This window comes from Squalius cephalus (assembly GCF_949319135.1).
Source record: "Squalius cephalus genome assembly, chromosome: 21".
NCBI classification, from domain to species: domain Eukaryota; kingdom Metazoa; phylum Chordata; class Actinopteri; order Cypriniformes; family Leuciscidae; genus Squalius; species Squalius cephalus.
In genome coordinates this window covers 15,114,018-15,134,743 of record NC_137142.1, presented here as the reverse complement: position 1 = coordinate 15,134,743, position 20,726 = coordinate 15,114,018, and the positions used below count along the sequence as shown (strand labels likewise).

The window sequence follows — 20,726 nt, the reverse complement described above, 5'->3', positions numbered from 1 at the left end:
GAGACAACACGCAATGCTGTGGTCAATTCAGACACAGAATTGAGTTCTGTTATCAAGGCAAATGGTGAAGAGTGGACCTGAACTAGTCAAGATGCATAATGCAACAGTAAGGGATTTTAAACCCTCATTCAGATACACATTATACTCTTAAAATAAAGGCTCTTTATTGGAATCAGCGGTACTTTCTTAAGCCATATCTAATTTGTTGACATAAATGAAAAATGCAATGACAAATAAACAGGGCAGTCATACAGAATTATGGTAATGGGTCAATATAATCAATCACCCATGGTGATAATCACACCCTTGATGGTTAAAAAGGGTTTTAAAAATGTATTCACTGCAGTGGACTAGATGCATAAGGGGGTTAATTACGAAAATTATGTTAATTATTTTTTGGCACAAGAAACCTTGATTAAGTGGACTTGAGGAAGAAAAATAAAACACTCCAAAGTGTACAGAATTCAATTATGTGTGTTTGATATATAATATACAGTAGATGCTTCTGGGCTAGTCCAATTTAACTGGGGCAGGACATTTCTGCTAATTCTACAGGTGCAGAGGACTCTGCAGGAACAGTACATTATAGGGTCCACAGTCCACACTATAATATAATATAGTGATATTATGTATATATAGTAATATATATGATATAAAGGCTTCCTCAGAAGGTTTCTGGTACAGTGAGCAGCTCTCTTAGGTAAAACTTGTATATTAAACTTGCATTATGTACATAGTGGGTTGTGGGCTGGTAAGAGCACACACCAACTTTTAAGGGCCATTAACACTTATGTATAGTGCATGATGGTAGATAATGCCAGCATGCATTATTTTTATTTTATTTTTAAAAATGGTTAATTGAGGACTGGTGGTGAATTTAAAAAAAAAAACTTTTTTTGTCTTGTTTTAAGCATTAACCTCACTAAATATTGTTAGATTTACACATGAAACAAGAAAATACAGTAACACTTAACATTAGTTAATAAGTTAACTTGAACTAACAATGAACAATAAACCTACAGCATTTATTAGTCTTAGATAATGTTAATTTCAACATTTACTAATATATTTTTAAAATGAAACGTTGTATGTTTTAACATTAGTTAATGCACTGGGAACTATCATGAACGGATTTCATGGCAGATTATTAACTGTTGAGATATTATTGCGATACTCCAAGACATATGGTAAAATGTTAACAAAAATGTGCTGTTGATTAAAATGCTAAATTTGGTATTAGATTTGGGGTGGAAATGAATAGGCTTGGACTGGTAACCCAATTCACAGGGCAATAGTAACACCAGATTTAAAATATTCATGATTCTGAAGCTGAAAAAACAGAATTATTTTAGACGAATATGCTTACACTGACTTACACTCTGTCACTGACTAGATATATTTAAAACAATGTTTTTACTTAAGATAATACATTTGGCATTATCAGGACCCACAAATATTCCCCCATTGCATTATTATACATTATATATAGTAGTTTAATGTAGTACTGACACTAACACTAGAATTTTTTTCTCACACAGAAATTTTCATTTTGGGTAAACTATACACAATACATATTGTCACTATCCACGATACATATTGCTGCATTTGTGTATTGCGAGATATTGTTACACCCCTAATATATTAGTATGTACAGACTGTGTATTAGTAAATACCATCTCAGAAGGTAGGCACACCCACAGACTGCACAAAGTCCCATCATTGGGCATAATGCTCACAAAATTGAGAAGATCCTACACATTCTTTGTTTTGGCAAGTGGAAGTGCAGTACGGTTTCCGGGTACAGAGTTGATAAAATGAGAGCTTCTGGGGAAAAACTAATTTGTTAGAACTTAATTTAGTAACACTTTAGAAAAATGATCCGTCATTAATAGGTAACTATGCAGGAAGTAATGCAGGTCAAATGAGTAAAAAAGACAAATTGCTCAATTCTCTCAGACACACGTTAATGTTGTGATTAGTAATTAATTGGAAATTCTTTATAATTTGTCATAGTTAATTGTTCTTAATAATCTCATTCAGTAATTATTGATTACCTATCTCAGTCCTAAATTTGATATAACTTAATGATTAGTTAAGATTGTTCCCATTTTAGTTATTATTAGTAGCTGAAGTGTTAATACTCATCTGTCCTGCATTACTTCCTGCATAGTTAGTTAATGACGGACCATTATTCTAAAGTGTTAACCCTTATGGGGGCGGTTGTGGTCTAATGGTTAGAGAGTCGCTTGTAACCCGAAGGTCATGGATTCGAGTCTCGGTGAATGAAGAGCGAGCAAGGCAGCTAACCCTTAATCGCTCCCCGGGTGCCGCAGCAAAAATGGCTGCCCACTGCTCCGGGTGTGTGTTCATGGTATGTGTGTTTAAAACTCACTCACTGATGCGTGTGTGCACATGGATGGGTGAAATGCAGAGCACAAATTCAGAGTATGGCTACATGACATGTCACGTCACATTGTAAAATTGCTTAATAGCACATACACCTTAAATCCACGCGAATGATAGTGTTTAATAAAATAAGCTGCAAAACAGACCAGACTTTATGCCGTCAATAAAAAGTATGTCTATGTGCCACTACCTGAGGTTTTCTTTCTGGCAAAACACCTACATTTTCTCAGAAGGAAAATATTTGCTACCAGTTCAGCTTTTTTGTTTTTCTGTCCCAAAACTATCAAGCTCTTCAAAAGTTAAAATGAATTTGAACAAGAACCCTAAAGCACTATTCTCAGAAGAGAACCTGTGAGAAGCCCTGACATAGGAAATAATTGTTCAATCTTTCATCTTTGAGGAGTTGGCAGGTTAAAAAAAAAAACAAGTGTTTGAGGCACTGCTGAGTTTTATTTGAAAAAGCCAACCACATCTTATCTTATAACAATAAAGTTTCAAACATATACAAGTCGTAACCAGGAGCAAAGCGACGGCTATACGGTTTCTCACCTCATCCACGTTTTCAAAAGCATTGATGATGTCGTAGGGCAGACAGGACAGCAGGTCTATGACGAACCAGGTCTTCAGGTAATTCATCCTGATCAGCTTCGGATCCGAGATCACCTCCCCTCCAGGCCCGACAAACGTGGTGTGGAAGTTGAGCACGATGTCCACGAGGAAGATGACGTCCACAACGCTGTCCAGAACCAGCCAGGTGACGTTATTCTGTTTGGTCTTGAAGGAGACGTTATAAGGAACCATGATGGCAGTGTAGAAGGTCAAGATGAGGATGACCCAGTCCCAGGTGGTCTTAAAGGTGCAGTAGTGTAAGATGATGTGAGGCGGGGTCTTAGGGGCTTCCTGTTTATACTGCGGAAGGATGTCAGAACCCAGTTGAAGCACCTGAGAAAGATAAATGAGACAAACAAAAGATAAAGGGATTGAAGGATCTGAGACAAAGAGGAAAAGAAAAATGGCAAAACTGCAGAAGTTAAATACCGAAGCCAGTGGCATTTCGCATTTTTTGACATTATTTGTTTTAAATTTTAGTATTGGAAAATGTATGATCAAGTTATTTATATATATATATATATATATATAGATTTACAATAATTTAATATCATTTATACATATTATACAATAATTCCTTTCAGCCCTGAAAGGAAATTGGTGTAGGATTTGAAACAATTTGAAACAATTTTTCTACTTTGAAGGAATTTTCACTCAGAAATTGCTAGTTAAGTTCACAAGTAATTACAACTAAACGTAGCATTGCAAGTAACACATTGAATTAAATGTGAATGTTAATAAGTAGAAATACTAAAATAATTATCATTGTAGTATGTTGTACAAGAAAATACTGTTTATTTACAACTTTACAAATCATTTTTACACTGTATTTTTGACATCCCTAATAAGCAGATTTTCTTTAGGGAGATAAGAGAGAGTGAAAATGCAATGAAATAAAGAGGGCCCTCAGGAAAGTGTTTGTTTCAATATTAATTCTAGCTCTGACTAATTTCTGCTCTTCCCTGGACAATACACTGTTTTCTGTATACTATGCATCTTTGTATTAACAGAACATGAAGTTTACTCAGAGATTTAACAGAAGTTCCTTTCAAAGAGACAATAAAGAAAAGAAGATGATGGAGGGAGAAAGATTGTTTCAGATCATATCTCAATCGGCGCTATTTTTAAATTGTTGATTGCAAAAATATGCAAGAAAAGAAGACCAATCAGAATTCAAATGCAAAAATGGTGGCACATTTTGAATGCTAAGAATTCTGTCAGTGTAAGTCATGAGGAGACTTTTAAACTTAAGTTTAAGCAAGAAAAAATATGTTTACAAAGTATAATGTTTATACAAAAAAAAAGTAATAAAGAATTTAATGCGAATCAAAGGTTAAATACAATAAGGTTCAATCAACAGCATTTATGTGGAAAAACTGATTAATCCCTTATTGAATTTTTTTTTAAAGTGGGCAAATATCAAGGTCACATTGAGGCACTTACTGCAAAAGGGACGAGAAAGGGGTCCATTTTTGGGATTTAAAAACAGAAATATGCAACACATAATTTTTTAATAGCATTTACAGAAATTTTTCTGCTAAAACGTATGTATTATTTGAGCTGTAAATGTGTACTCAAAAGTTTTACAGTTGTTTAAGGTTTTGGGCATTTTAATTTAATAAAAGTTAGTTAGCGCTAAAATCATATTAACATGTAATTTTACTTTTTAACTGTATTTTAACATTTACAGATTGGCCCCATTCACTTCCATTATAGTGCCTCACTGTAACCCATATTTTTTTAAGAAAAAGTCTAAATTAATTTTTGTGTTAATCAACATTGTCAAAATACTGTTGATTGAGTTTTACTTATACTGAACCCAGAATATTCCTTTAAGAGATTCAGGCTGAATGAATTGCAGAAGTTTAATACTTAAGAGTTAATGAATAAGAACAAACCTTAACCAGTGTAATGCTGCCTTGCGAACACTGCAACAACACACATTCAGCAAGGATCAGAGACATTAAACCATGATAAAAGCATCCACACTCGCAAACCTATCCCATCTTTTAATGTTCCCCCTCATCAAAAAATATCTAGCAAGATTGTTCCTTCCTGACACTCAAAAAAGTAACACATTTCCCTCCTCTTTAACACCATCACACAACAGTGACAGAGCAGTAAATCATAAACTTGAGAAAAGCGAACCGGGGTTTTGACACACACACACACACACACACACACACACACACACACACACACACACACACACACACACACACACACACACACACACACACACACACACACACACACACACACACACACACACACACACACACACCTCATCAGTGTTAATTATTAATAGCAGCTTCTGGCAGTCAACTGTAGACTTCTGCTGTCCAACAGACACGTGTGAGATTGCGTTACAGTAGCATCCTGTGTGTGTGTGTGTGATTCTATTACAAGTTTGTCCTCCGTGAGATGAAGTTTTGTATAACCTTGTACTGTGCAGTCAAGGATGTAAGCAAATGCTGCCTGTGTGTGTGTGTGTGTGTTTGTGTGTGTGTGTGTGTGTGCACTCACCTCTGCAAGTCTGGACTGTTTGTGTGAAGTGACATCGGTTCTGCTCACGGGCGTGAGTTGCTGAATGGTGCTTTTGCTGTTTGTCAACGCTCGAGTCAAACGTGCAAACTTGGTCCAACCTACAAGACATATTAAATGAAAAGCATTACACAACTGAACTGAAAAGACATGCATTGTGTTCATACAGTAACGCACACTAAGGGCCCGATCATACACATGGCGCAATGTGGCGCCAGGTGCGAGACCAGTGATTTTTGCTAGTGTTTTTCGGAGACTTCAACATTCACCTAGAAAAACTTCAGGCTGCTGATTTCCACACTCTGCTTGCCTCATTCGATCTCAAACGAGTATCTACTGCGGCTACTCACAAATCAGGTAACCAATTGGACCTTATTTACACGCGCTACTGCTCCACTGACCATACACTGGTCAATCCGCTGCACACCTCTGATCACTTTCTCCTCATTCTCAACCTCAACCTGCCTCAGAACACAACACACACTCCTCCACAGGTCACCTTTCGGCAAAACCTTCGCTCACTCTCACCCTTTCGCCTATCCTCTTTGGTCTCATCCACACTTCCTCCACCTGATCAGCGCTCAACACAAGATACTAGCAGTGCAACTGATACTCTTTTCTCCACTTTAACATCCTGCTTGGACAACTTCTGCCCCCTTTCCTCCAGGCCAGCCTGCGCTACACCCTCTACCCCCTGGTTATGTGATGTTCTCCGCGAACATCGTTCTAAACTCAGGGGTGCAGAGAGGAAGTGGCGCAAATCAAAAGATCCTACTGACCTTGGTCTTTATCAATCCCTCCTCTCTTCCTTCTCTGCTAATATCTCTACTTCTAAAATTACTTACTATCACAACAAAATTAACAATTCTTCTGACTCTTGCATGCTTTTGAAAACCTTCTCCTCTCTTCTCAACCCTCCTCCTCCCCCTTCATCAGCCCTAACAGCAGACGATTTTACCACATTTTTCATAATTCAAACAACCACCATCAGCGGCCAATTTACCAAGCCACAAACTGACACGCACATCTTGCCAGCTAACACACACATTCTACCCTCCTTCTCTCTGCTTTCAGAGGCAGAAGTCTCCAAACTTTCCAATCGCCCAACTACCTGCCCGCAAGATCCTATTCCCACTAATCTACTTCAAGCCATTTCTTCCTCAGTTGTACCCGCACTCACGCACATCATCAACACCTCTCCTCACACTGGTACCTTTCCCACAGCATTTAAGCAGACTTGGGTAACCCCACTGCTTAAGAAACCCACTCTAAATCCAGCACATTTGGAAAATTACAGACCAGTATCTGTATCTTCCATTCATTATTGAAGCTTTGAGACTGGCAAGAGCAGCTTCCAAATCATCAGTTCTCATCCTACTGAATCTGTCTGCTGCCTTTGACACAGTTAACCACTAGATCCTTCTGTCAATCCTAAAGACGAAGGGCATCTCGGGAACCGCACTCCAATGGTTCAAGTCTTACCTCTCAGGTAGGTCCTTCAGGGTGTCTTGGAGGGGTGAAGTGTCTAAGACCCAACATCTAGCTACTGGGGTGCCTCAGGGCTCAGTGCTTGGACCACTTCTCTTCTCCATCTACATGTCATCACGTGGATCTGTGATTCAGAAACATGGCTTTTCCTATCACTGCTACGCTGATGACACGCAACTCTACCTCTCATTCCAGCCTGATGATCCAACGGTAGCCGCTCACATCTCAGCCTGCCTGACAGACATTTCTGGCTGGATGAAGGACCACCACCTTCAACTAAACCTTGCAAAGACAGAGCTACTTGCGGTCTCAGCCAACCAAACACTACACCACAACTTCTCCATTCAGCTTGGTTCGTCATCCATAACTCAGTCCATAGCCACTTTCAAGAAACGGCTGAAGACACATCTTTTTCGGCAGCACTTGATCCATTAATACTAACACATTCTCTCCTATTCTATATCTATTTATAAAAAATAATAATAAATGTACTGCGTTAGATTAAACTGGGAAGGGTCATAGCACTTGCATATTGTTGTCCTATTGTTAGTTTAACTGCTTCTATTGTTCTCATTTGTAAGTCGCTTTGGATAAAAGTGTCTGCTAAATGAATAAATGTAAATGTAAATGTGGTTTCAGCCCAACGCAGTTATAATTTTCAAGACCTGCACCACTTTGTTTAAATAGCAAATGCATTTTCGTACATTTGTGCGTCCATGGGTGTGCTGGTCTGAAAACGAGGCGTGTCCAGGCGCATTGTTGGCGCGTTTAATTTGAGGCAACTGAAATAGACTTCGCTATTGACCAACTGAAACCTGATCTAAAGTCAATGGCGCAGTATTTTTTTTGTTATTTAAAGGGCGCATTAGTAATATACACACACAGCAGCACACAAACATGCCAAATACTAAAAGGATTACAATGTAAAAGATTATTATAGTGTACATAAAGATATGGTGAAATACGGCTTGTCCCGTAGATGGTCTGCTTGCGTGCTTTAATAGCGAATCCACCATGGCGCAAGCGCAACTGGCTTTTAAAGGGAATGAATGGGAGATGAGATTCTGATTGGTTTATTGCACGTTACGGCCAAAACACACCCATTACTCTTTACAAAAATAAAGACAAAAATGCCCTTTTAGACATGCCAGGCGCATCAACCATTTTTCCCATAATTTAACTAGCAAAAGTGGATTCGAACACGCCCTAAGTGCACTTGCGCCATGCGCTTTAGACAATGCACTTCGAATGGTAAAATAGGGCCCCGAATGTGTCTTTCAGTTCAGTTGTGCAGTGCTCTTCTAAAATAATCTGCACAAATGAAACTCAATTCAATATTTTGCTTTCATAAAGGTTCTGCATAACTGAACTGAATTAAAAATGTTTCAAAGAGCATGTTGCTTCATCGTGAGCAAGAATCTGACATTTTGTACAAAAAGGTTCACAAGTTCAATCTCACAAGTTTGTTGATTTGATTAATCACCAAAAAGTGGAGAATTATCTATCTATCTATCTATCTATCTATCTATCTATCTATCTATATATATATATATATATATATATATATATATATATATATATATACAGCGGGGGAAATAAGTATTGAACACGTCATCATTTTTCTCAGTAAATATATTTCCAAAGGTGCTATTGACTTTAAATTTTCACCAGATGTTGGTAACAACCCAAGTAAGCCATACATACAAAGAAACAAACAAAAATAAGTTCAGAAATTAAGTTATGTGTAATAATGTGAAATGACACAGGGAAAAAGTATTGAACACATGAAGAAAGGGAGGCGCAAAAAGGCATGGAAAGCCTCGACCAGTGCTCCTCGCAAGATTTCTGATAGAGGAGTGAAAAGAATAATCAGAAGAGTTGTCCAAGAGCCAAGGACCACTTGTGGAGAGCTTCAAAAAGACCTGCAGATAGCAGGTACTGTTGTCTCAAAGAAAACAGTAAGTAATGCACTCCACCTCCATGGCCTGTATGCACGCTCACCACGCAAGACTCCATTACTGAAAAAAAAAGCATGTTGAAGCTCATTTAAAGTTTGCTGCACAACATTTGGAAAAGCCAGTGAAATACTGGGAGAATATAGTGTGGTCACATGAGAGCAAAATTGAACTGTTTGGATGCCATATTACACACCATATTTGGAGGAGAAATGGCAGTGCACATTACCCTAAAAACACCATACACCTTGGTGTTGGCTCTTGGACAACTCTTCTGATTATTCTTTTCACTCCTCTATCAGAAATCTTGCGAGGAGCACTGGTCGAGGCAAATTTATGGTGAAATGATTGTCTTTCCACTTCCGTATTATGGCCCCAACAGTGCTCACTGGACCATTCAGAAGCTTAGAATGGTGCCTATAACCAATGCCATCATTATGTTTTGCAACAATTAGGTTGCGAAGGTCTTGAGACAGCTCTTTGCTTTTACCCATCATGAGATGTGTCTTGTGTGACACCTTGGCAATGAGACCTTTTTGTAGGCCATCATTTGGGACTGAACCAGCTGTTATTAATTTCCACTGACACGGGGCTGGATTGATTTTTAATTACTGTAAGTTTTCAGCAGTTGTCTTGGCTTTCCATGCCTTTTTGCGCCTCCCTTTCTTCATGTGTTCAATAATTTTTCCCTGTGTCATTTCACATTATTACACATAACTTAATTTCTGAACTTATTTTTGTTTGTTTCTTTGTATGTAATGGCTTACTTGGGTTGTTACCAACATCTGGTGAAAATTTCATGTTAATAGCACCTTTGGAAATATATTTACTGAGAAAAATGATGACGTGTTCAATACTTATTTCCCCTGCTGTATATATATAGTAAGGGTCCGTTTTTATGTTTTTGAAAGAAGTCTCTTATAGACACCAAGGCTGCATTAATACAGTAATACTGTCACTTTTCATTCTAATGTATTTTACAATGTAATTTATTCATGTGACGACAAAGCTGAAAATTCAGCATCATTACTCCAGTCTTCAGTGTCACATGATCCTTCAGAAATTATTCTAATATGTTGATTTGATACTCACAAAACATGTATTATTATTATTAAGTTGAAAACAGTTGTGCTGCTTATTATTTTTTTTCAGGATTCTTTGATGACTTTATATGAATGATATATATCATGAACACATCAAACATCCAGAGTCCTCTGTGGCTCAGATATGACTCAGCAAAGTTTTTTTATGTAGAGTAAAAGTGGAAGAAGTGTTTGCTGTCACTCCTGTTATGATCCTGCAATGAAATATAACTGCTGAAACACTGTCTGGAGCGGTTTCAAATCTCTCTCTCTCTCTCTTTGATTCTTGTATGATTAACATTCATCTCACACACACTGGTGAATCTGATGCGAACCTGCTCAAGTCACACTCCACCCTAAAATCATTTAGTATAAAGAAAACTAAGGACCATTATTTTCATGTAGTAGTTCTCATTACCGTAACAATTCCCCTTTATTCTCAAAAGTGATTCTCAATACTCAGGGTTCTCAAGTCTCACGCATTTGCCGTGAGACACACGCAATTCAACCAGTTCACACGCTCACACGGCACACCGTGTATTTCTCACGCTGAAAAGGCAATGCCAACCAAGTTGTCCTGCAAGCTTTATATATAATGTTGTATACGAGGCGCGGGCACACAAAGTGAAGTTTCCTGCCGCCAGCACGTATCTCGGCCAGATTGTGTTCGTTACTAGGCAACATAGATGCGTGAACACAAGGAAGTTGACGGAACATTCTCGGCCATCGTACGTTTGTTACTAGGTAACCAATAACATCGCGCGAACACTTGTTGGAAGAAAGAAAGCTCGTCTAACATTTTTAGGCTAGAACATTTAATATATAGCCCATCGTATACATTATTATTGATGCAGTCAAAAATTATTTTCAACTAAAAAGAGAGTATTTTGCTAAATATGTGTACTATATTACATATTTATTATATTTTTCTTATATCATTAAATAAAGTTGTTATTATAATAATAAAAAAAAGCATTATATTTTTATTTTTAACCTTAAATAATACTGCCAGCTGATTGGGCTCTCTGTATGTTTACAGCATTAGGTGAGTTGTTTTTTTCTTGAGAAAAATTAATGCCTATCTTGTGTACCTAATATTTATCCAAATGAGTGAATATTAAATCAAATCACAATAATTAAATTGAATTGAAATAATATAAAAGCGTAGCTTAACAGAAATTGTACCATGTAACATTGTAACATGTTGTCACTAAACCTAATAAAATTCAGTTTAGTTACTAAAATGTTTTGACAATCACAATACACTTATTGTGATGCAATCTTTTTTTTTTACATCCCCCCAATCCCCCTAACAACCCCCCCCCCCCCATTCGGGCATCGAGCCACAGTGGTTCAAGTGGGAGCCCCCTACCCCTGTTATCAAGGCATCAAAATGTGCAACAGACACTTACAACACAAAACACATTTCATAAGCTGGAGTGTGTACTCTTGTGTACACACACACACACACACACACACACACACACACACCTTAATACTCTAATATGTAATTTGTTCACAATGTCCCACCACACAATAATCATTATACCATTTCGACTAGACACATTCAAAATGCAAAAAGATTTGTTTTTCCAAACTGTTTGGAGCAATTTGTTACATTTTTGTTATTTGTAATTTTGAAATATAACATGAAAGAGTATATCTGATGTGATGAATTGCTCTGTCATTTATCAGATTTACCAAATTTCAATTTGTGCTGGTTAATTATGAACAATGGGTAAAATTGGGGGGTGGGGGCGGGGCTCCATTAATGGCTCCTCCCCTAACCGCATGTGATCTCACTCCAAGCTTTTGATAAAACTCCAGAACCCTGCAATACTGTAACAGTAATTGTCTTATTGTAAAGAATAAGTGTCATAAAAAATACAGGCCTCACTATTTTCTACAGGAAAAATATAATTTCTTGAAAATTGAGCTGGACAAGTTTTGTGAAATTCACCCACACACACTATTGGAAGTTTTGGAAACAGACTCTATATAACATATTAAATCTTAATAAACAAGCCCCCGGCAGACACGCACACACACACACACACACACACACACACACACACACACACACACACACAAACTAATTTCAATGTGCTTGAAAATAACACTTGAGATTGAGTGCCAGAGGAAAAAACTAGCAATGCTTGCCAATAATAAATACATATTTATTTATATGACATAAGCACATTAGAGGAAGTGTTAATCGGTCAGAACAAACTCGAGTCTAACAAGCACTACGCGCACGTCTGCATCTTTCAGACAAGTATATATTTTGAATGCATCACTGACGTTACCAGTGTACTATTGTACAGTACATGTGTGTATATATCAAACTCACCTCTGGTGCTTTCATCTTCAATAGGCTGTTTAAAGACGGTGATGTCCTTAAATGTACACAGGAACAGAACCACTTTGTCATTTTCATTTCGGATTGGTGCAATCTGCATGTAGAACCACACCGGAGTTCCTGTACAAGGTCAGAGGTCAAAGTCAACATCATCACATGATTTCTGACAGAACCATTAAATCTTTCATTCAGAGCCTTTTCATATTAAGTCTTCAAACCAATGTTGATGAAAACATGCTCCGGTATTTATTAAGTAAATAAGTATAGTATATATACCATAGTATATATTGTGTTTTAATAGATGACAATAAATTCATAAGCACATGATATCCATGTTATACCTTATGCTAAATTTGGCAACCTAATTGGTCCCCCCCCCCCAAGAAACAGTTCTTATTATTATTAATGTTGAAAACAGTTTTGATTTGTGTGGAAACTGTTATACACAACCATTCAAAATGTTAGGGTATTTAAGATAAAAAAAGAAATTAATACTTTTACTCAACAAGAACGCATTAAATGTGACAGAAAGATTTCTACTATTTCTAAAAGACATTCAATGATTGTATGCATCAAAGAATGCTGAAAAAGTATCAGTTTCCACAACAAGATTTTAACCAGCAAAAACAGTTACGAATTGTTGAGAACCAAATCAGCATATTAGAATGATTTCTGAAAATAAATTACATTTTAAAATATATTGCAATAGAAAAATTGTAAATTGTAATAATATTTTTACAGTATTAATATTTTTACTGTATTTTACTAAAATAAATGCAGCCTTGGTGGGAAACAAGACTAAAGACAATATGTATATATATATATATATATATATATATATATATATATATATAATTATTCCTTGACCAGTAGTGTACATGGAAGTGTTTAATATCTAGTAGCTCTTTTAGTCAACATGTTTTTTACTGTTTACAACACCTCTACGAGACATTATAAGAAACTTTAAAGATGTTAGTATCTGTAGGCTATATGTTTGTTTAAAGTCGCACTTACTGTTCTTTCTGTACAGCAGCACTTCAACGCAGTTGGACTCATAGTTATCAAAGGCCTGTTTCACATTTTCTATGGTCTTCTTGTCTGTCAGCTCCCCATACATAAAACTACAAAGAGAGATTATTCACAAAGTGCATAGTTTTTAAGTAATTATCCCTCCCTGAATTCATTAGAATCTACATAAATCCCAGTCTAAAGATTCATGGAAGTAAAATGCTCAGATGATGTTCAGGATTCAGATTTTCCCACATGAGTGGCTCATGGTCATATGTTCTAACAAAGGTTAAGAGATTACACAGATTTGATTTTATGAAATGTATGTGCACCTCACCCTTTACGCAAAGTGGGACCAATTATGGCATCTTAACCTGTTTGTTTCTCTTGCAGTCACAGATAAAAGCTTATTAATAAAATAAAATAAAAAGATTGTCTTGTGAGCATGGCAGAAAAATATGCTCTAAGTGGAAGGCAGTATATCTGTGTCTCAAGCCACTTACTGAAATTAGTTTGTTTTTTTTAACCACAATATTCCACTACAATGCCAGATCATGGCTGGGCCAAAAAGATACTTTCATCTACTTAAATTCCAAATTCCTAACACGTTGATTCATATATATATATACACTGCTCAAAAAAATTAAAGGAACACTTTGAAAACACATCAGATCTCAATGGGGAAAAATATCATGCTGGATATCTATACTAATATGGACTGGGTAATGTGTTATGAACGAAAGGATGCCACATCGTTTGATGGAAATGAAAATGATCAACCTACAGAGGATTGAATTCAAAGACACCCCGGAAATCTAAGTGAAAAAATGATGCAGCAGGCTTGTCAATTTTGCTGAAATTTCATTGCAGCAACTCAGAATGGTACTCAGTAGTTTGTATGGCCCCCACGTGCTTGTATGCATGCCTGACAACGTCGGGGCATGCTCCTAATGAGACGACGGATGGTGTCCTGGGGTATTTCCTCCCAGATCTGGACCAGCGCATCACTGAGCTCCTGGACAGTCTGAGGTGCAACCAGGTGATGTCAGATGGACCGAAACACAATGTCCCAGAGGTGTTCTATTGGATGTAGGTCAGGTGAGCGTGGTGGCCCTTCAATGGTATCATTCCTTCATCCTCCAGGAACTGCCTGCATGCTCTCGCCACATGAGGCCGGGCATTGTTGTGCACCAGGAGGAACCCAGGACCCACTGCACCAGCATAGGGTCTGACAATGGATCCAAGGATTTCATCCCGATACCTAATGGCAGTCAGGGTGCCATTGTCTAGCCTGCAGAGGTCTGTGCATCCCTCCATGGATATGCCTCCCCCAGACCATCACTGACCCACCACCAAACCGGTCATGCTGAACGATGTTACAGGCAGCATAACATTCTCCACGGCTTCTCCAGACCCTTTCCTGTCTGTCACGTGCTCAGGGTGAACCTGCTCTCATTTGTGAAAACCACAGGGCACCAGTGGCGGACCTGCCAATTCTGGTGTTCAATGGGAAATGCCAATCGAACTCCCTGGTGCTGGGCAGTGAGCACAGGGCCCACTCGAGGACGTCGGGCCAAGAGGCCACCCTCATGAAGTCTGTTTCTGATTATTTGGTCAGAGACATTCACACCAGTGGCCTGCTGGAGGTCATTTTGTAGGGCTCTGGCAGTGCTCATCATGTTCCTCCTCACACAAAGGAGCAGATACCGGTCCTGCTGATGGGTTAAGGACCTTCTACGGCCCTGTCCAGCTCTCCTAGAGTAGCTGTCTGTCTTCCTGGAATCTCCTCCATGCTCTTGAGACTGTGCTGGGAGACACAGCAAACCTTCTGGCAATGGCACGTATTGATGAGCCATCCTGAAGGAGCTGGACTGCCTGCGCAACCTCTGTAGGGTCCAGGTATCGCCTCATGCTACCAGTAGTGACACTGACCCTAGCCAAATGCAAAACTGGTGAAAAACAGTCCAAAAAGATGAGTAGGGAAAAAATGTCAGTGGCCTCCACCTGTAAAACCATTCCTGTTTTGGGGGTTGTCTCACTGTTGCCCTTCTAGTGCACCTGCTGTTAATTTCATTAACACTAAAGCAGCTGAAACTGATTACCAACCCCCTCTGTTACTTAACTGACCAGATCAATATCCCAGGAGTTTAACTGACTTGATGCTATTCTCTGATTAAAAAGTGTTCCCTTTATTTTTTTGAGCAGTGTGTATATATATATATATATATACACATGTATATATATATATATATATATATACATATACACACACACACACACACACACACACACACACTTACTGTGTATAATATTACATTTTAGGCAGAGGCAAAGTGATGCACAACCCCAAGATTATTTCTTGGGGTTGTATTTGTATTTCTTGGTTTTGTTACAATGGGCACATGGATGCACAACAAATAATTTTAAGCTTCAGTCTTAAATTGTTATACAGGCCCCTTAAATGTACTGCAACACCAGAGATCTTCAATACAGCATGAACTGTGTAACATCTACAGATTTCTATGGTCACGTGTACGTCCCCTCACCTGCATGTGCTGCTTTTCTGCATGACCTCTGCTCTGTGGTATCCAGACAGCTTGCAGAAGCCGTCATTACTGTAAACTACAGGCCAGTCCACAATCTGAGCGTTCCCCAGCAAGAAACTTGTCTCTGAATGTTCAGAGAAGATGATAAAGTATAAAAGAGAGAGCAGGAATTATAGTGACCTGGCACACACTGTATATTTCTATCACTTATCCTACTGTAACATCTGGTGTAGCCTAATCTCTAGAAAATGTAGACTTTCAAAACATCATAAAACAAAACAACTACAAAATTCAACCTTTCTGACCACATAATGTGAATGGGATGACTATTATTAGAGTTTGTCTACAATTTTCTTCTTCTATTCAATTTGATCATGTCTTATATACACTATAATTCTCAGATTCGATTTGTTTGTAATGGAGACGGCAAACCAGACACAAACAGCATTACTGTGACAGGAACTAGAGATGTTGCCCCCTCTAGTGGTCATAAACGCAACAGTTCTCTCAAAACAATCAGGCCGACTTCATGCGAGTCCTGATGAGCTGCTGGCGCAGAGACGTGGACTGAAATTACTGTATATTGAGTTCATTTTTAATCAACTGAAGGAGAAAGAAAACAACTGAGCGAGAAATGCGTAATTATATTCAATTAAGTATTGGTATAGTACTACACAATGTATTAGTCAATTGCGGCTGCTTAACGTTATATTGTCGTTAATATATTTCTCTAAAGATGTTGACAATACCGTGCTCTCTCTCTTTTAAAAAAAAAAGAACGAAAAATCACCTAACTCAAAATAAGAAATACATTTGAATATATATATATATATATATATATATATATATATATATATATATATATATATATATATATATATAATAAACAGAAATAAATGTTGTTTGTAAATAATTAAATTCAGCAGCGCGGAAAGAAATTAATGTTTTATTTACATAAAGTAAATTTGAAGACTGTTTTTTTCCAGATGTAAGATATCTTAATTCACGAATACTAATACATGATTTAATATCTTCTAAGAAGACTCTATAACTCAAAAACAAATAGCCTGTCATTGTGTAAATTATGCATTTAAAAAAAATAATCACAATGTAGGCCCTACCCTGCCCAGCTCAGAGAAACCACTAAAAGAGAAAAAAATACGAAGTTAAAGCATTAAACATTACATTAGCATTACAGCGTCCATGATTCACATCTTAAATGTAATATAAATAACTAATTAGCCTACGAATGCAGCTTCAATTTAAAAAAGCAGCTTCAAATTAATTAGGCTACCTGTTTTAGTATGCTTTACTGATTACTCAGTTTGTAAATGCAGAATAACATGGGCACTGTAACGATAAGTGACCTAATGCATTCCAGAAACCACAAGCGTGCTCCTCACCACTCGAGCGTCTGACGATATTCTCCAGGAAAGTGTTTTGCGGTGCCACCAGCCCTCTCTTTCCCCCGGGCATCGTGCGTCTGTGGCTCTCGCGCTGCTCTCGTCAGGTGGGCACTCTCTGCGCGTGGAGTCTCTGCCGGTGGAGCGGGGAGGCTCATGGTAACGTCGCGCGCTGGCTGGCCGGGAGCTTCTGTGTGCCAACCGCGCGCGCTCTGGGCTCAAAGCGACAAGTCTGTGGGCACGGGGAGCTCCCCGCGCATGCGCAGCTGCACCGAAGCGCACAGGCAGAAGCTGGGGATCTCCAACTCCAACGCCGAGCGCGTGCCCAACAGCTCCACTGCAGAGGAAAAACAAAGCATTGTCAAATCTCTTAAGCTTTATACTATAGCACCAATACTACCCCCGTTATACTATAATACCTGTATAATTGACTGATTGTGCGTTCGGAGCTTTTATAACAAGCACTAAGTTCCCGTACCAACTGAACGGACCAATTATCTGCGCAATAAGACTGAACCCAATTGTCTATTTTTGCATGAGTGGCGCGCGCGAATCCCCGTAGGCGCGTTCACCAGCGCGCTCCAAAAGTGTGATAAGATTTGAGCAAGGCGAGCCGTTCCTATTGCGACGCTGATGACAAAATTTAAAACGCGTATGGAGAAAGTCAATCATGATCTAAAACGGCCACACATTAAACTGAAAAGACTGATGAAAAGAAGAGAAAACATCATCCTGCAACAACAAACTAATCATGACCACCTTTACTATCACATTCTATTGTATTTATTGTGGTAAATTCTGACTAACTTGTAGAATTTATACCATAAAAAATTAAGTTATGACAACATGCATTTTTACATTGCTTAAAGGACAAGTTCGGTATTTTACACTTAAAGCCCTGTTTACCGATCGTTTCTGATGAAATAGAACGGTTAAGATTAAAATTTGGTCACATGCTGCTGTCCCGAGAATTTTAGGTTTATTTCGCTTTTCCCCCCCACCTACAGAATGGCAGCCTATGGGCACTGGAACAATCCTTCATAAAACGCATGAAACTTTCGTTTACAAAGACATGAAACTCACCGAGTGGTCAGGGGTGTCCACTGATATGCTCACACAAAAATCGCTGCAAAAGATGCTTTCCAACAGGTGTTTTACCATTCGTTGTAAAACTGTGGACCTATTTTTCCAAACGTCTCACACCCGTAGATTCTTCCGTTGAGAGCTTGAATAATAAACACTCCAGCCCAGTTGGTGGCGATAATGCACCTTTGCCAATTGCAAGCAAACCACTGGCATTTAATTGGATACACAGAAAAAGCAGAAGAAGAAGCGGCGGAGTAATACCGTACCTCACAGCACATCCAATTCAAGTCAATGGAGTTGGACAAAAACTACGATAAAACCTGTTGGAAAGCATCTTTTGCAGCGATTTTTGTGTGAGCATATCAGTGAACACCCCTGACCACTCGGTGAGTTTCACGTCTTTGTAATCGAAAGTTTAATGCGTTTTAGGAAGGATTGTTCCAGTGCCCATAGGCTGCCATTCTGTAGGTGGGGGGGAGAAGCTAAATAAACCTAAAATTCTCGGGACAGCAGCATGTGTCCACATTTTTATCTCAACCATTCTATTTCATCAGAAACGATCTGTAAACAGGGCTTTAAGTGTAAAATACCGAACTTGTCCTTTAACTCATCAAAATAAGTGAAGAAATTGTCCATTTTTTTAAATACAAGATTCAACTAATTTTAAGTCAGTTTAATGTAATTTAAGTTGAAATGACTTCAACATCCAAGTTGATTGTACTTAAATTAAAGGGGTCTAATTATGCTTTTTCCACTGTTTCAACATTAGTTAGTGTGTAATGTTGGTGTTTGAGCATAAAAAAGATCTGCAAGGTAACAAGGCTCAAAGTCCACTCCAAAGGGAGATATTTTATTTAACAGAATCCACTTTTCAACAACTACAACGAAAGACTCATTAGTTTCCCCCCACTTTTTTATGAAGTCACAATGTTCCTCATTTAAATAATACACAAAAAAGGGGATGAGGCCTGGTTGAGCTGCAGTAGAGAAGAAAGTGGCGGAATCCAAAATCGCCCCCTATACCTTCAAACAGGGCGTTATTTGAAGGGACAGCCAGTTGTAGTGGTGTCCGAAACCATTAGTGGACGTTATGAGTGCATGTATTTAATTGCACTGCAATAACGAGTGGTACACTCAACGGCTGTCCGAATTCGTTCACTCCTTCAAGTGAACAGTAGCCTATATTAGTGGACTAACGTAGAAAATAGTGAATGAGGGTTTAGGGGGCGATTTATGTCAAAGAGACACTGTTTTTCCCACAAAATTTCAAAAACAGATTTGTTTGAACTTCCTAAGGCTGACGAGTGAATGGTTAAAACTTATTTTAACCACTGTTCCTGAACATTAACTGCACATTTTATGGTGAACAGCTTGTTTTCTGTTGCTTTTGTAAGCTCTCGCTTTTGTAAAACAAAATTACAAAGAACATACCACTATGAAACGTCCTGTGAAATCAGAAAGTCTGTGCATGAAATCCTTTCTGCACGATCCTCTTGTTTGTTAACAACATTGTCAGGGTCTGAATCGGGCCAATTGGTTTGAAATTGATGCCATTCTCAATATTTAAACTAGAGAAGAAGTCGCAGTTATGGAAGGGCGGGACATTTCCCAAACACCTAAGTGCAGCCAATCACAACACACTGGTCCAGCTAACCAATCACAGTATTTCGTATTATGGAAGGAGGGGCTTCATCGAAATTAGCGTGTTTGAGTCAGACTGGGGAGAGAGGTGCTGAAATAATGTAAAATATGTGCAAAATAATGCATTTTCTGAGCAATCAAGCATGAAAACACTCTAGTACACCCCAAAAACACTGTTTTTTTATTTTTATACAGTGAATCTCTAAAGGGAATGTATTTTTCACTAAAGATTTATATTACAACTGTGGTATGTTGTTGCTATAGTTTCTAAATGTGTAGATTGTTATTTATCATTACAAAAGCTATATATATATAGATATAATTATATCCTTGTAATAAATGCTATAGTTAAACAATAACAAGAACTATTTCATAAGGCCAAGTACTTGATAGAATCACAAGCTTTAAAGTAAGACCCTCTTGAATTATTGACTACCATTGGTCCCCATGTGTAAAATGTGTTCTGCTAATGACAGATACTGATTACTGGTTTGACCAATAATTACTGGTTATTCATTGACTAAAACTTTACCTTTGATTCCCTCCATCCTGTTAAGTTCATTGTCTCCTTGTCACAGGGCATAAGACTGTTCCCATTT

The 20,726-nt window shown here is 38.1% G+C and overlaps 1 protein-coding gene across 1 annotated transcript in view; it reads right to left on the bottom strand.

The window, feature by feature from the left end:
- The window catches only part of kcnh5b (potassium voltage-gated channel, subfamily H (eag-related), member 5b), a 43,016-nt gene extending 25,292 nt beyond the window's left edge, over nucleotides 1-17,724 (bottom strand). Inside the window, exons 1-6 of the mRNA XM_079854640.1 lie at nucleotides 17,401-17,724; nucleotides 15,998-16,121; nucleotides 13,458-13,564; nucleotides 12,435-12,563; nucleotides 5,542-5,660; nucleotides 2,956-3,348 (exon numbers count right to left, since the gene is read on the bottom strand). Of these exons, the coding sequence (XP_079710766.1) occupies nucleotides 2,956-3,348; nucleotides 5,542-5,660; nucleotides 12,435-12,563; nucleotides 13,458-13,564; nucleotides 15,998-16,121; nucleotides 17,401-17,473 (945 nt within the window). The 5' untranslated portion in view covers nucleotides 17,474-17,724. The remainder of the gene's footprint in view (nucleotides 1-2,955; nucleotides 3,349-5,541; nucleotides 5,661-12,434; nucleotides 12,564-13,457; nucleotides 13,565-15,997; nucleotides 16,122-17,400) is intronic.
- Nucleotides 17,725-20,726: the final 3,002 nt, after the last annotated feature.